Raw genomic sequence first — 13,430 nt, 5'->3', positions numbered from 1 at the left:
ACAACGATGGAGAGCAAAGGAACGAACAAGAAACGAAAGGAAATAATGCGAGAACGAGAGGAAAAGTGCGACTTGACAAGCAAGAAAGAGAACGAAACGAATGCTACTATAGACAAAGGAAGGGGGCGAAAATAGATTAAACTGGAGACATGCGCCCTCTAGGCGGTGAAAACGGCGGAGGAGGAGAACGACCTGTTCCACGAGAGTCTGAACTGGAACTGAAGGAAGCAGCGGCGGGACTCGAGACTGAACGAGGTGATCCAGGAGTTCGATCTTGAGTACCGCGGCGATAATGGAAATCGAGAGTTGGGATCGCTTTCAACCGCGGTCGTTCTCCTTTGTGTTCCTCGACATCGACGTCGAAACAGTTGTCCCTCAGAGATCGGGATTCTGGATCTTCGACCGCTTCGCGAGGAGTCGAAGGAGGGAAAAAGGCGAGTCTGAACGATTTACCCTGACTCGACATGCGGTAGATTCCGCGAACGAGCCAATGAAGGAGTAGAAGTGAAGGGAAGAATGCGAGCGTTCTGTAGTGTCCTATCGTCAGTCGTCTATGTTCGAAGCGGGTGAAAGAGTCGAAAATAACTCACGACCACGCGACGATCGGGACAAACCACGGGAGCGGTGAACCAACGTGTGTCTGCCATTCTGCCAATCCCGACAAGACTTGAGTCGCCGGAGAGATTAGGAACCCCAGTCCTGCTTGCTGAGAGAGATTTTGCAAAAACGAATCAGCTCGAGCCGAGCGAGATGACGGGGATTGCCTCACCGTATGCAAAAAAATCGACATAGGCCGCGCTTTCTTTCGAGGTTTCTCCGCCTTTGGCGAGAAGTACTTGTCGTGGGCGTAGGAACCCGTCGCGAGAGCTATAGCGATCGATGCAATCATCACGAGTCCAAACACTTTATGGGAATCGAGAGGTGTCTCCTTCGGCGATACGATTCCAGCTGCGTAGCCGAGTGTGACGCATACGATCTGTTGGCGAACGAATCAGTAAGTGTGAAAGGGACAGAAACAGAGTGAAACTTCGCACTCACTAAAGACGGGACGACGATGTAGACCTGCAGTTTCTTGTGCAGCATAGCAGCTTTTGGTCCATGTGCTTTGCCAATACTGACGATACAAATCGCTAGCGGACAAATCACCGCTAAACCTACGCTCGAATCAAGCCCTGTGCATCAAGAACAATGTAACGAAGAAAAAGAAGAAAAATGTGTACTAACCGAAGAAGCCCACCAAACCCTGCGACGTTCTCCAAAGTCAGCGAAAGCTGAGCCAGGTCGCGATGTAGGGACTTACATGCAAGGCAATTAGTCGAGCATAACGAGCCTGCGAAGCTATGTCGTCTGGCGAAGGGCCGAGAGAGAGATCTGGTTCGTCCAGTGTAGTCGAATTCTGTCGCCGCCAAAGCTGGGAAAAGTCATCGCTCATGCTCTCCGAGACCGATCGTTCGAGCGTTTGGAGTGTTCGAGAGAGAGGTGTTGACGGAGGAGAAGAGATGAAACTATGAACGAGAAACACAGACGGATTTCGAAACTGACTGACTGGGCGGAAGCGCAGATCCTCCGCTTCATGCTCTGCCGACTTCCGAGAGGATCCACGTATGTATACAGAACTCAAAAGAAGAGGTACGGCTGGGTTGCACTTCACGAAACTTCACCTTTCTTCGACGATCCAAACCATTCTCCTGACTTTGTTCGGCTCAAATCTCCTCCTTGAGCCTCGCTGTCGATGTTTCCTTCTTCATTGAATCGATCCGGAATTCGGCGACTACGTTGCTCGAGACGACGCTCAACTCTCGCTCGAGCTCATCCATCAACCTCGTCGATTCCGCGTCTCCCGTGTCGTCCTCTTCCTCCTCCTCTTCCACCTCTACCGTAGCTTCCAACGAAGGATCCGTCGCGGAGTCTTTGGAAACGATAACACCGGTCATCGAAGAATGCCTCGCAATTGGCGGTCGAGAAGGTTCGAGAGTATGAACGTCGCCGTCACAGATCGCAGCAGCGCTTGTCGATACGCTGACAGGCCGAGGCGATTCCAAAGTACTTGCGGGTGAAGGGGTCGGAACGACGACAACCTCGTGAATGTTGGCGATATCGGACCTGATCGAAGGAGGAGCGGAGGATTGAGGTGTCAAGGGGGAAGATACTGCTTCGTGAGTCGAGGTTCGGTCATGGACGGCAGTTGAACCTGAGAAGGGCATGAAGGCAAGTCGAGGGGAAACGGCAGCAGTAGAAGGGGGAGGGGGAGGCGTCAAGATGGGTAAGCTCAGGGGCGACATGGACGACGTGGGGATTTCGGGGCGAATGTACGGCGTGCCGACTGAAGGCGATGGAGGATAGATTGACGGAGAGGGAACGACGGTCGGAGGTTGAGAGATCGAAGCTTGGTCCTCCGAAACGGCGTCGAAAAGACACCCATCAGAGGTAAAGGTGTGCGTCGTGCTGTCGCGACTTCGAAGCGACGTTTCGTATTCCTCTCGCGTCGTCGGTCCAACCCATCCGATCTCACGCGCGACCAAGCTTTCGTGCTCTTCGTCCTTGTCTTCATTCTGTGCGAGAGTGCGGTAGCTCGAACTGCCGAGGAAGAGTTTCCGAGGAGGGACGTATTGCGTCGTCGGAGTTGGAGGGCGATCGAAGAACGCTTGAGCGAAAGTTTGACCTCTGCGCATTCGCAACGCTCCGCGAATAAGGACGAAGGGAGTGACGATAAATATCGGAATACTCGCAAGACTGTGAAGGGATCGTCAGTCGCGGTCGGGAGGAGAACGAATGTGAGATCAGGCTCCTACACAAAATGCACGACGGTGATCCACCTTGGAACCGTTCCGACTAATCGGTCCCATTCAGCGAGACCCCAAGTCACTTGAAGTCCTCCAGCCGAGAGGATCCCGAGCCCCAGAACAATGTGAACCCAATTCGCAGTTCTTCGTTTGTTCACGAGGGTTTCGTCTCCTTTCGCTTTCTCCCGTTTGATCTTCTGCGCCAAGTGGGCCCAGGCTCCCACGATTACTTGTAGTATCGTGATTCCAATGAGCACGAATCCGAGAACCTGAGAGAGCAGGTTTTAGCTCGAAAAAGGAACAGTTGAAACGGTGCCATGACTCACCTTGTGCTTATCCATTAGGTTTTTGGTATCGTAAGTCGTTGCACTAGCACCGAGTCCAATCGCGAATACCTGTGACCCAGATAGTCGTAGTCAGCCGGCTGCCGAGGAGCTTTGAAGAAAAGACTAAAGACTTGCCGCCAACGGGAAAGTGACGAAAAGTTGCAAGCGGTAATGAAGTTTGAACCATATCTCGCCCCAGCTCCTCCCGATCGAGGCGATTACGACAGCTGATAAGAACGACAAGAGAGCATGTGAGCGAGCGAGTCGGAGGGAGAAGTTGTGAATGGAGCGAGAGTAGAACCCTCACCTATTGGAGCGAATACCTGAAACGCGAGAGCTCCGCAGACCGCATGTACTACGAGGATAGCATTCTGACGTTTCAGATCCGCATCGAGGTCGTCTTGAGGAAGGGAATCGCTACGAGGTCGAACAGTTGGGAGAGCTGTGCACGCGGAAATCGCGAACGTGAGAGCAAGGGCGAGATGTGGGTGGTAGTGGAAGACTGCCATAAGGTTGCGACGATAGCTGGGCGATAGTTGGGCGATGGTTTGTAGAGAGAAGACGTAGAAGAGCACGAACGAATATGCGCACTGATCCTTTCCTCAATCGATCCTCCCGCTCAGTTCGTCCCGCTCGGTCCTTCTCCTTCCCTCTCAACCGGAGTTGCCGGTGCCGCTATCGAGAGAATCCTCGTTGTGTCAACGCCTACCTCAGAACCAGCCTCAGCGCGTCATCACCTCGCCTGATCCCTCCCATCGACATCAAGTTGAGTCTTCTCCTTTAAGGAACCCGAGCAGTCGATACAGAGCCTCCCAACTGGTGGAATCGAATGAGCAGCTGGAGCAGAAAGGGGGATCGGTTTGCGCCGCAACTTGAAGGCCTGGTGATGGTTTGGAAGATGTACAGGCGTCTGAAGTGTGCATTGGCAGCAGCGGAGGCTCAAGGGAAGGGGCGGCACAAGTACTGGTGTCGCAGCTGAAGTAGCTGAGGCGGCGAGGTCGGAGAATCGAATCGAGAGGAGGAAAAGAATTTTCACGCGTGGTAGGCCTTGTTCTCCTTTTTATACAAGGTGTACACTGACGCTCAGCAGAAGAGTCAGAGCACTCCCCAAAGCGAGAAAGGACTTACGCGCGAGCTTGCAAACCCAAACTCGAAAAACCAAGAGAAAATCGAGGGGTTTTAGCTCACGGGCTACTGTGATTCGGTGCCAGCATGTTACTGTAGCGTTGCAGTTGTCCTTGCGAAAGGAATAACATGAAATAATTGTGAGACTCGGCGAATCATTCGGAGAGAGATTGGCTTTCCTGCTCTCTCCCATTTCGCCCTTATCCGAATCCCCCGACAGCCATGGTGTTTACATCGGCGGGCCAATCTAATCAACCCGCACCTTCAACTTCGTACGTCTCGTTCCACTTTGTGCTCCACCCTGCGTTTCCCTCTTCCCCCTTCGAAGCTTTCCTTATCTCTAGATCACTCTCGCGCGTTATCCCGCTTCAAACTTCGCGCGGGTCTCGACCAGCAGAGGCTTTGAACTGTAACTAACCCACTCTGATGGATAGAACTGCGATCCCGGTACCAATCTCGAACGTTCATCAACATCCGTCGGACCAACACCCGCATACAGGCGGTCATGCCGCCTCGCTCAACACGCCTCATCAAGGTGCGACGTCAGCCTCTGCGACTAGTATCAGCTTTGAGAGCGTGTTCACGGACGAGGAGGAGAAACTGAGTGATTACGAGGCGGGAGGATATCACCCAGTTCGAATCGGAGACGTCTACGGTCCGAATGGCAGATACGTGATAGTGCGTAAACTTGGTTGGGGTCACTTCTCTACCGTATGGTGAGTTGAGCCTTTCCCTTTCGCCCGCTATCTCGTTCTGTCTCTTCTTTTTAGAACGACTTTCGTTCTTCTTCTCCTCCATTCTCCTCTCGCTGACCTCTTCCTACCCATTGAATGTTTACGTAGGCTCGCACGAGACAAAACGTGAGTTTCAGAACTCGTCACATCTACAAGCCGTGACCTCTTACGGGAGTGGACGAGGCGTCGAGCTAGCCCTCTTCGATTCGATTCGGGCACACGAGAACCGGTTCCAAGCTGACGTTGCTGCTGCTGAACAGCGTCAACAAACATGTCGCTCTCAAAGTGGTCAAATCGGCAACTCATTACACGGAAACCGCTCTCGACGAAATCAAACTTCTTCAGCGAGTAGTCGAATCGAACCCTTCCCACCCTGGTCGGCGGCACGTCGTATCCTTACTCGATCATTTCACCCATCGAGGACCAAACGGGAATCACGTTTGCATGGTTTTCGAAGTTCTCGGTGAAAATCTACTCGGACTCATCAAACGATACCATCATCGAGGAGTTCCCGACCATATCTGCAAACAGATCGCGAAGCAGGTCCTTCTCGGTCTCGACTACATCCATCGAGAATGCGGAATCATTCACACCGACCTGAAACCAGAAAACGTCCTCATCTGTATCGACGACGTCGAAGCGGTCGTTCGTGCCGAACTCGAAACCTCCCCAGCAGCCGTACCGACAAAGATGATCGGAGTACCCCCTTCGCAGCCACGAGGAGGAGCTCAAACTCCGCGAACCGAAACGATTTTCATTACTGGATCTCAACCTCTTCCGAGCCCGAGTAGCAGTTACGGTACGAGTCCCGTAATCGAGAAACTCGCTTTCCAGATGAGCAAAATCTCGGATTCGGGAGGAGGACCCTCATCAGTCGGAGGAAGTTTGAAAAAGAGTGACGGTGGTGAAGGTGTCGCTCCCTCGACAGACGAAGTCGGTAAAAAGATGGAAGGAGTTCAATTGGCCGACATCGGATCGAAGAAGACGTCCCCTTCTGCGCCGACAAACAAAGGTCCCTCTCTGCTCTCGCAACAAGCTGCCGCCGCTGCTTCTTCCTCTTCCTCCTACTTCCCTTCTCCTGTTCCAACTCCTCCTTCTGCTGTTCCCCTCGAAGTCAACGATTCCGATGTAACCATGCGATCTGCGAACGCAGACGGTTCGATCCCTTCTCCTCCGCCATTCCTTCCCCCGAATCCCCTTCAACCTGCTCCCGTCGCAGGAGACCCGACAACTCTTCCTCCTCCAGCCCCTTACGACCCTTCGACGTTGGAGCGAATCACGGTCAAGATTGCAGATCTCGGAAACGCGAGTTGGACGGATCTTCATTTCACAAACGATATCCAAACGAGGCAGTACAGGAGTCCAGAAGCGATCCTAGGAGCGAAATGGGGTACGAGCGTCGATATCTGGTCAGCGAGCGCGATGGTTAGTCGCTCGAGAATTGGATTTCGATCTACTGGAGCTGACACGAGATCCGCGAATCAAAACAGTTTTTCGAATTATTGACGGGAGATTACCTATTCGATCCTCATCCGGGAACTCGGTACAACAAAGACGACGATCACATCGCCCAAGTCATCGAGTTGCTCGGCCCATTCCCTCGAAGTATCGCTCTCAGCGGGAAGTTCAGTGCAGATATTTTCACCCGCAAAGGTGAGAATCCGCTTTCCTATCTCGTAACGGACAAAGCTAACCGATTCACTTCGTCTAGGTGAACTGAAACATATCCACAAGCTCAAATTCTGGCCACTTCATTCGGTCTTGATGGACAAGTACCTCATTCCCGAATCTGAAGCGAAACACCTCGAATCGTTCCTCCAACCGATGCTTCACCTCAATCCGGACAAGCGTGCAACGGCGCGAGACATGTTAGATCACGAATGGCTTCGAGGAGTCGTCGTTCAAGGCGAGATCGAAGCTCACTTGTTACAAACCGGAGAGGCGGAAGAGGAAAGGAAAAGAAAAGTGGAAGAAGGGAAACGGGTTGCGAGGTCGATCAAAGGGATGAACGTCGAGAGTCCTGCGGTTACGAATGGTGCGTCTCGAATTGTCGCTGATCGTCTGCACAAATCGACTGACACTCGCTTCTTCGCGAGATCAGCATCAATCGTAGACCCTCAACTCGTGCACGCTCTGAGACCGATCGACGCAACTCTCAACGTTCACCACACTGATCCTCCACCGCCTCCCGCTTCTTCTGCTCTCAGCGCTCAAGTTCAAGCCGTCTCCTGAACTGTGCTGTTGAATGTACACTCCCGGCATCGTCGTCCTCTCGCGGGTTGAGAAGAAAACCGACGACCGTCTCGCCAATCTCTCTTCTCCCCCCCTCTCTCTCCAGTTGATCCCCTCGATTCCCATTCCCGATCGTACAACATATCGTCTTCCTGAACCACTGCTGTACCACTGTCGTACTATACCCCACTGCTTACTCTCCGCTCGTTGCTTTCTATCCGCTCGTTTTTTCTATCGTTTTCTCCCCTTCGCTTTGCTGAACGTCTCTTCGACAATTCTTTCCCCTTCCTCCTCCTTGTCTTTCTCTCTGTGTGTATATCCCTTTGACACTGAGCCTGAACCGTTTCCCAATGACTAAACGAATGAACGCTTGCCAGTGGTTTCTACAAACGAAATTCGAGAGTTCTTTTTCCGCCGCGTTCTATTCAGATGTAGCTTCTACTGGTCGCCTAGGGCCGTCTTCCTTGTCATGACTTGCGCCTTCGACAAATGGAGAAATTCGAACGCGCGCGAAAGAGCGAACCCTCACTTTCTCTTTCTTTCACCGCGGTCCAATCGCTCGCAAACTCCGAGGGCCTGGTCAGAGCTTTGCTCTCTGCCTCTGCCTCTGCCTCTCTGCCAGCTCTCTCGAACTACTCTCGTTACTCGAACGGCTCGGGACGAATCGGTGATTCAACAATGCAAACACCTCCTCGACTCAAGCACGTTATCGAAAGCTCGGACGACGAAGAAGAAGCATACTACAGCGCACACAAAGCACCACCCAAGCGAATCAGGTTGAACGAGAAAGGGAAAGGGAAAGGAAAGGAGAAGAAAGAAGAGGCTCTTCCGAGTCCGAATGGATCTCGAGGAGAGGAGAAACAGGATTGGTACTATTACTCGAATGGGGAACTCGTGATCCTCGATTCTCCAGCGAAACCGACACCGCAAGCTTCAACAAATCGCGGACTCCTCGACGACGATGTCAAGGGAGTCGGAGGTAGTCATGGCTACGGTGGAGGAGGAGGAGGAGGAGGAGGAGGAGGAGGAGGAGCTGTCGCAAGAAATGTCGGCGCCGGTCTTGCGTTCGTCGGAGGATCGTCGAAAGCGGCACAACTCGAAGTCGACCCTCTAGACGATCAAGTCTCGACTGTTTGCGCCATCATTCCCGACGTCGTTCCAACCCATGTTCGAGACCTACTCCGTCGCAGTTCGGGCAATGTCGAATTGGTTGTCGAGTCGCTCTTGAGTGACCCGACATATCCCAAACGAGAAAACGAGAAGAAACCTTCCTCGCCTGAAACGAGTGAAAACACAGAGGAAATCGAGGACGAAGACACCTTGGACGACGCTGTTCGCGAGAAGGGAAAGGCCTTGTTGGACGTCAAGAACCGCAAAGCGCTTGGGCGAGAGTATGAAGCAGCAGCGTGAGTTCCAATTTTACACTTCTTTGCAGCGAGTCTCCTATTTGACCAAAATCGCTTCGACTGCAGTCTCGGTCAACTCTATCTCGATTTTCCCGTGATCCAACAATCAAACATCAAACGCTTCTTCTCGGAAAATTTCAATTTCTACGCTCCGACCTATTTCAAAGCTCAGAAAGCTCTCGAACAAACTGAAGCAGAGCGTGGATTCAAACTCATGGCGATTGCACGACCTCAAACTTCAAAGGGGAAAGGAAAGGTCAACGAAGACCTCGAAGACGAAAAGAATTGGATCACGGAAAACTCGAACATCTTTCAAAATGCCGAGCTTCGTGCTAGACGGATCGAGCAGCAACTCGAAGACGAAATCTCCTCGGGATCGTTCTTTGAGTGTGGTTGTTGCTTCACGGAAACCGCATTCTCGCAAATCAGTGCGTTTTCTGATCTACTTGTTAAGAACTGTGACGCTGACCACAAACGTTCTCTTGGGAGTAGTCATCTGTAGCGAAGGTTGCCAGTTCTGCAGAGACTGTTCTCGAATGAATGCAGAATCCCAAATTGGCATGAGAAAATTTGTACATCGAATTCCTCTCTCCCTCATCGAAGGCAATTCACTGACCGTTCTCCTGTTGCAGATCCTCCCTTGCATGTCGACATCTGGCTGTCAAGCAACTTTTCCAGATTCCGAAATCATCAAGTTCCTCCCTCGCAAATCTCGAGAAGCTCTTCACAAGATTCGTCAGGAGAAGGAGATTGATCTCGCAATGCTGGAGGGTCTCGAGAAATGTCCGTTTTGCCCGTTCGCCTACATTATTGAGAAGTCAGTTCAGCTCCTTTCTATACTTTGAAGCTCGCTTTGCTGATCAAATTCCGCGTCTCTCGATCAGTGAGCATGAACGATTGTTCCATTGTCAGCGACCCGAATGTAGCGTCGTTAGCTGCCGACAGTGCAAGAAGGTGAGCGAGCTACAGCGGGTTTTCGTCTCCACCCTGCGTAAAGCTGATTCGAAATGAATGCTCGAGTCGACAGAAAGATCACTTGCCGAAAACGTGCGCAGAAGTTTCCGACGACGCAAAGATTTCAGCCGTCCATCAGGTAGAGGGTGAGTCTAGTCACCATTTCTTCTCGAGAGCCCACGCTGATCCTTTGCTCTCGCTTTTGTAGAGGCCATGAGTCGCGCTCTCATTCGAAGATGTCCTCAGTGCTCGGAACCCTATATCAAAGAAGCCGATTCGTGCAACAAGATCGTCTGTGCCAGCTGTCGCACGTTGTCGTGTTACATGTGAGTTCACCTCGGTCTATCCTGCTTCCACTCGTGTCTCATTTCTTGCCGAAATGCTCGTTCAGTTGTTCGAAAATCATCCAGTCATACGCACATTTCTCTAATCCAGGATCAAACTGCCCTACTGGTCCTGAACCTGGAGCGACTTGTCCTCTCTGGGACGACACGTCCTCCCGGAACCATCAAGGTAAGCTTTTCAAACCTCGAAAGAAACGAAACAAGCAATTTACCCTCTTCCCGCCGTTCCCTTCTCGTAGAGGTTGAAGCCGCTCGCATCGCAGCAGAGGCACTCGCCCGAGAAAATGCCGCGGTATCCGACGAAGAGCTCAATCGTCTCAAGATGGATGCTCCTCCTCCCCCTCCCGCCCGTCTCGCTCATCTTCCCCCTCGTGAGTACCGACTTTCCGCTTGTCTGCTTGGTCTGCCCTGCTCATGACTCTGGATCTGAATAGCTGTCGTTCCCGCCTACGGACGTCTCGGAGGAGCTCCTGTTCCACAACCGGTTGATAACGCTCAGCAAGAACGAGCGCGAGAAGCTCAGAGGAGACTGGAAGCAGTCTGTCAGGCTGTCGATCAAGAAGATAGGAAGAGGAAAGCAGCTGCCGATTTGAGGGAAGCGCGCAGAAAGCGTACTCAGGGGAAAAAATGAAGCTTGTACACACAGTCTCTCGGAAAACGCTGTCGCTTGATAATTTTACTTCGGAATGTCCATTCTCTCGATTCCAAGTCGACGACAGCACCTCGCAATTCGCTCGCCGCTCTTGGCGTCGATCTAATTGAGGTAAACGATACTCGATTTGCGAAGTAAAAAACGTTCAAAAGAAAAACGAAACTCCAACAAAGAGAAGAGATTGGTATAAAGAGAAGACAGCGGGAACGATCAATAACGCATTTTTTTCTCGGGGGGTTCTGACTCTCTCGTATTCGTTTCCGATGTCCGTCTTTCTCCATTCGCGGGAACACCTCCGAGGAGAGAGGACAAGGAAGGAAGCGAAGTCGGACGATTCGAAGTTGAATTTGGATTTGCGAAATTCGATCCGAACCTCGGCTGAGCTGCGAGTCCAGAAGGAGTCGGTTGAGACGGACCCGACGATTCGCCTATCGAGGGACGTGGAGGTGAGTTTGGTCGGCCGAGGTTTTGCGGAGTTGACGAGGGTCGATATGGGAGAGGGAGACTGCTAGATGACGGCGGAGGGAGAGAGTCGAGTCGAGAGGAGCGTGCGTACGATTCAGCAGTGGGTATTCGATTGTACTGTTGATACGATTGAGTAGCTGGACCAGCCGGCGGAGGAGGCGCGAAGGACAGATGGGTCGAGTTTGAAGACGGGTCCAGAGAAGGAAGCTGAATTGGAAAGCCGGCTTGACCAAGAACCTGCACCGGACCGTCGGGATGCAATTTCGATAATGCGACTGAACAAGACTCGACTGTTCCACGGAATCGCGTCAATCGTACCACAGGAGAGAGGATTTCAACTCGGGACCTACTTTGCTCTTTCCGCTTTTCGCCGACATCCAGGTCTGCAACGATTCCGAGTAACATTCCGAGTACTGAGTAAGACGCTGCTCTACTCGCCAAATAGTCTTGTTGAGTGTGGAAGAGAGCTTCACTGAGACCCCGAACTTGTGCCTCGAGGGCAACGATCTGTCTAGTCGATTGTTCCTCCGCCGCGGTGGCGGGACGACCGCTCGCGTAGAATGGAGGTGGTGCGAGTGGATATGTCCGTGATCGCGGAGAGGGAAGAGGAGCAGCCGAAGGAGGGTGATAGAACGAGTTTGCCGCTGGGGCAGGAGGAGGGGGATATTGAGGCTGGTGTTGAGGGAATGAAGTTGGTGAGCGGATAGCGGGATTCTCAACTGCCACGCCAAGAAGTGTGAATCAGTCTATCAATGCGGCAGACCAAGGCATCGAGTGAGGGAGTCATACGAAATTCTTCTCTCGGTCGAGGTCTCTGTTGCGTTCGAATGGCGTCGGGAGGAGTACCTTGTGGCGAGAACTCGTTCAGTCCAGCGACCAGTCTCGCACTCTGTGGCGGCAAGAGACCGTCGTCGCCAAAGAGGACAGATGGGATCGGAAGTTGTCCTTTGCCGATTCGAGGAGCGGCTTCTTCATCGTCTTCGGCGCCGTCTGAGGCATTCGGATCACGCCGAGGTTTTGCCGACGTTGTCCGTACAATCGAAGGTCGTCTGCGATTCGAAGGAGCTGGAGCGGCGGTCGAAGGCGGTTTCGCTGATTTCCGTCGAATCTTCGCGAGGAGGTCAGGTCGATCTCGTTGAAAAGCGGGATTCTGAAATTCCCAGGCTTGAGTCTGTGATCCGTCGCCGTTCCAATGAGACGCCAGACCTCCGAAAGCGTCGTTGACCTGTCAAGTGTCGCAAGAAGAAACAAGTTCGACGTCATTCCCTCTTTTTGCGACGCGAATCGAGAGGAAGAACCACTCACACGTTTCCCGAATCCATACATGTTGAGTTGGCCTAATTAAAAGAAAGGGGCAAGTCAGCTCAGAGGGAACAGATCCACAGAGGCGGCATAGAACTCGCGAATAAACGAGGCGAAGTTCGAATGCTTGAAGAATTGCGGTAATACGGTTCGTGCAAATTCGGTCGGTTGAAAAACGGTGAACGCCCTTCCATCGTCTGTCCAAGCGATCAGCTGGCTCAAAGCGGGAGTGCACAGCATTCTGAGAGCGGCGAGACGAGGTAAAAGGATTCAGATGTGAGAAAACACGCGGTGCGAAACGGAGTGACAAGCGACGAAAGCTTACGACCACAATCTATCAAGAGCAATTCAACGGCGTCAGCTCTGAGGGACAGGCAGTAAAATGACGAGGACATGGACGAACTTTCCAACGAAAGCAGCCTGAGTTTTAGTCGGGACTGCCAATCCTCCATTCCCGTCGTTCGCCGTCGAAGATGTCGAATTCGTTCTCGTGCCCGACGTCGATTGTCGATGCATATCGGCTTCTTCAGCTTCGCTCGAGCCATCGTTCGACCTCTGATCTTCTTCCTCTGCATGTGGCTCATCTTCGTCGACTTCGTCCCCCTCTCCATCCTGTCCGTCTTCGGGCGTGGTTCGGGTCGAACGTGCCTCCCCGTCGAGAGGTCTCCGCCGTCCCCGTTGAGTTCCCATGTCTTGCTCCCCGAAAGGCACCATGAACGGTGTCTATCTGCTTGCCTGCCGGTCGACTTGGGAAGATGAGCCTCCTCTATCGTCTTCTTCCTTGCGTGAGTCGATCAACGTTCAAGATTATCGTAATCGGAGAATGTCGAGGGTCGCACGCGGTTCAAAGGCGAGGGACGTATAAGAGGGGAAATTGAACTGCAAGCCGTTCGCAGGAAGGAAGAATTTCGATCAGTGACTGTCGATCGGGAGAAGCCAGACCGGAAATGTTGGAGCCGAGAACGAGGAAGCGAACACCCTTGAGAAGAGACGACTCGTCGGGAGAGGGTTTCAACTTTGACGGGAAGGCGAGGAAACGAAAGAAGGAGAGAAGGGCGAGCGAGATTGGCGCAGGAAACTTTCACGTCGCAGACCAGTGACTTGACC

The 13,430-nt window shown here is 52.5% G+C and overlaps 5 protein-coding genes across 5 annotated transcripts; 2 read left to right on the top strand and 3 right to left on the bottom strand.

Annotated features, from left to right (window-relative positions):
• Window positions 1-136: 136 nt before the first annotated feature.
• Window positions 137-1,432, bottom strand: JCM6883_005686 (uncharacterized protein; the record flags this gene model as incomplete). Its single annotated transcript, XM_076632584.1, has 6 exons — window positions 137-527; window positions 591-706; window positions 770-976; window positions 1,039-1,154; window positions 1,225-1,243; window positions 1,301-1,432. The coding sequence occupies 6 exons, from the start codon at window positions 1,430-1,432 to the stop codon at window positions 137-139; spliced, it is 981 nt and encodes a 326-aa protein (XP_076487382.1).
• Window positions 1,433-1,703: 271 nt separating this feature from the next.
• Window positions 1,704-3,618, bottom strand: JCM6883_005685 (cytochrome b561 domain-containing protein; the record flags this gene model as incomplete). The annotated part of the gene is made up of 5 exons (XM_076632583.1): window positions 1,704-2,733; window positions 2,817-3,052; window positions 3,110-3,178; window positions 3,263-3,336; window positions 3,417-3,618. 5 exons carry the CDS (start codon window positions 3,616-3,618, stop codon window positions 1,704-1,706), a joined length of 1,611 nt encoding a protein of 536 aa, XP_076487381.1.
• An 838-nt stretch (window positions 3,619-4,456) lies between these two features.
• On the top strand, window positions 4,457-7,200 carry SKY1 (serine/threonine protein kinase SKY1; the record flags this gene model as incomplete). The annotated part of the gene is made up of 6 exons (XM_076632582.1): window positions 4,457-4,506; window positions 4,669-4,950; window positions 5,229-6,393; window positions 6,459-6,621; window positions 6,680-7,003; window positions 7,070-7,200. The coding sequence occupies 6 exons, from the start codon at window positions 4,457-4,459 to the stop codon at window positions 7,198-7,200; spliced, it is 2,115 nt and encodes a 704-aa protein (XP_076487380.1).
• A 678-nt stretch (window positions 7,201-7,878) lies between these two features.
• On the top strand, window positions 7,879-10,535 carry JCM6883_005683 (uncharacterized protein; the record flags this gene model as incomplete). Its single annotated transcript, XM_076632581.1, has 10 exons — window positions 7,879-8,606; window positions 8,673-9,034; window positions 9,099-9,178; window positions 9,239-9,423; window positions 9,491-9,560; window positions 9,634-9,706; window positions 9,769-9,886; window positions 9,952-10,073; window positions 10,144-10,275; window positions 10,339-10,535. 10 exons carry the CDS (start codon window positions 7,879-7,881, stop codon window positions 10,533-10,535), a joined length of 2,067 nt encoding a protein of 688 aa, XP_076487379.1.
• A 231-nt stretch (window positions 10,536-10,766) lies between these two features.
• Window positions 10,767-13,013, bottom strand: JCM6883_005682 (heat shock factor family protein; the record flags this gene model as incomplete). Its single annotated transcript, XM_076632580.1, has 7 exons — window positions 10,767-11,311; window positions 11,372-11,740; window positions 11,811-12,246; window positions 12,327-12,358; window positions 12,425-12,564; window positions 12,649-12,657; window positions 12,727-13,013. The coding sequence occupies 7 exons, from the start codon at window positions 13,011-13,013 to the stop codon at window positions 10,767-10,769; spliced, it is 1,818 nt and encodes a 605-aa protein (XP_076487378.1).
• Window positions 13,014-13,430: the final 417 nt, after the last annotated feature.

This window comes from Sporobolomyces salmoneus, assembly GCF_050403485.1.
Source record: "Sporobolomyces salmoneus JCM6883 DNA, S_salmoneus_JCM6883_v1_ctg28, whole genome shotgun sequence".
Taxonomy (NCBI): domain Eukaryota; kingdom Fungi; phylum Basidiomycota; class Microbotryomycetes; order Sporidiobolales; family Sporidiobolaceae; genus Sporobolomyces; species Sporobolomyces salmoneus.
The sequence above is the reverse complement of the archived record's forward strand: the minus strand, read 5'-3'. Positions and strand labels throughout refer to the sequence as shown.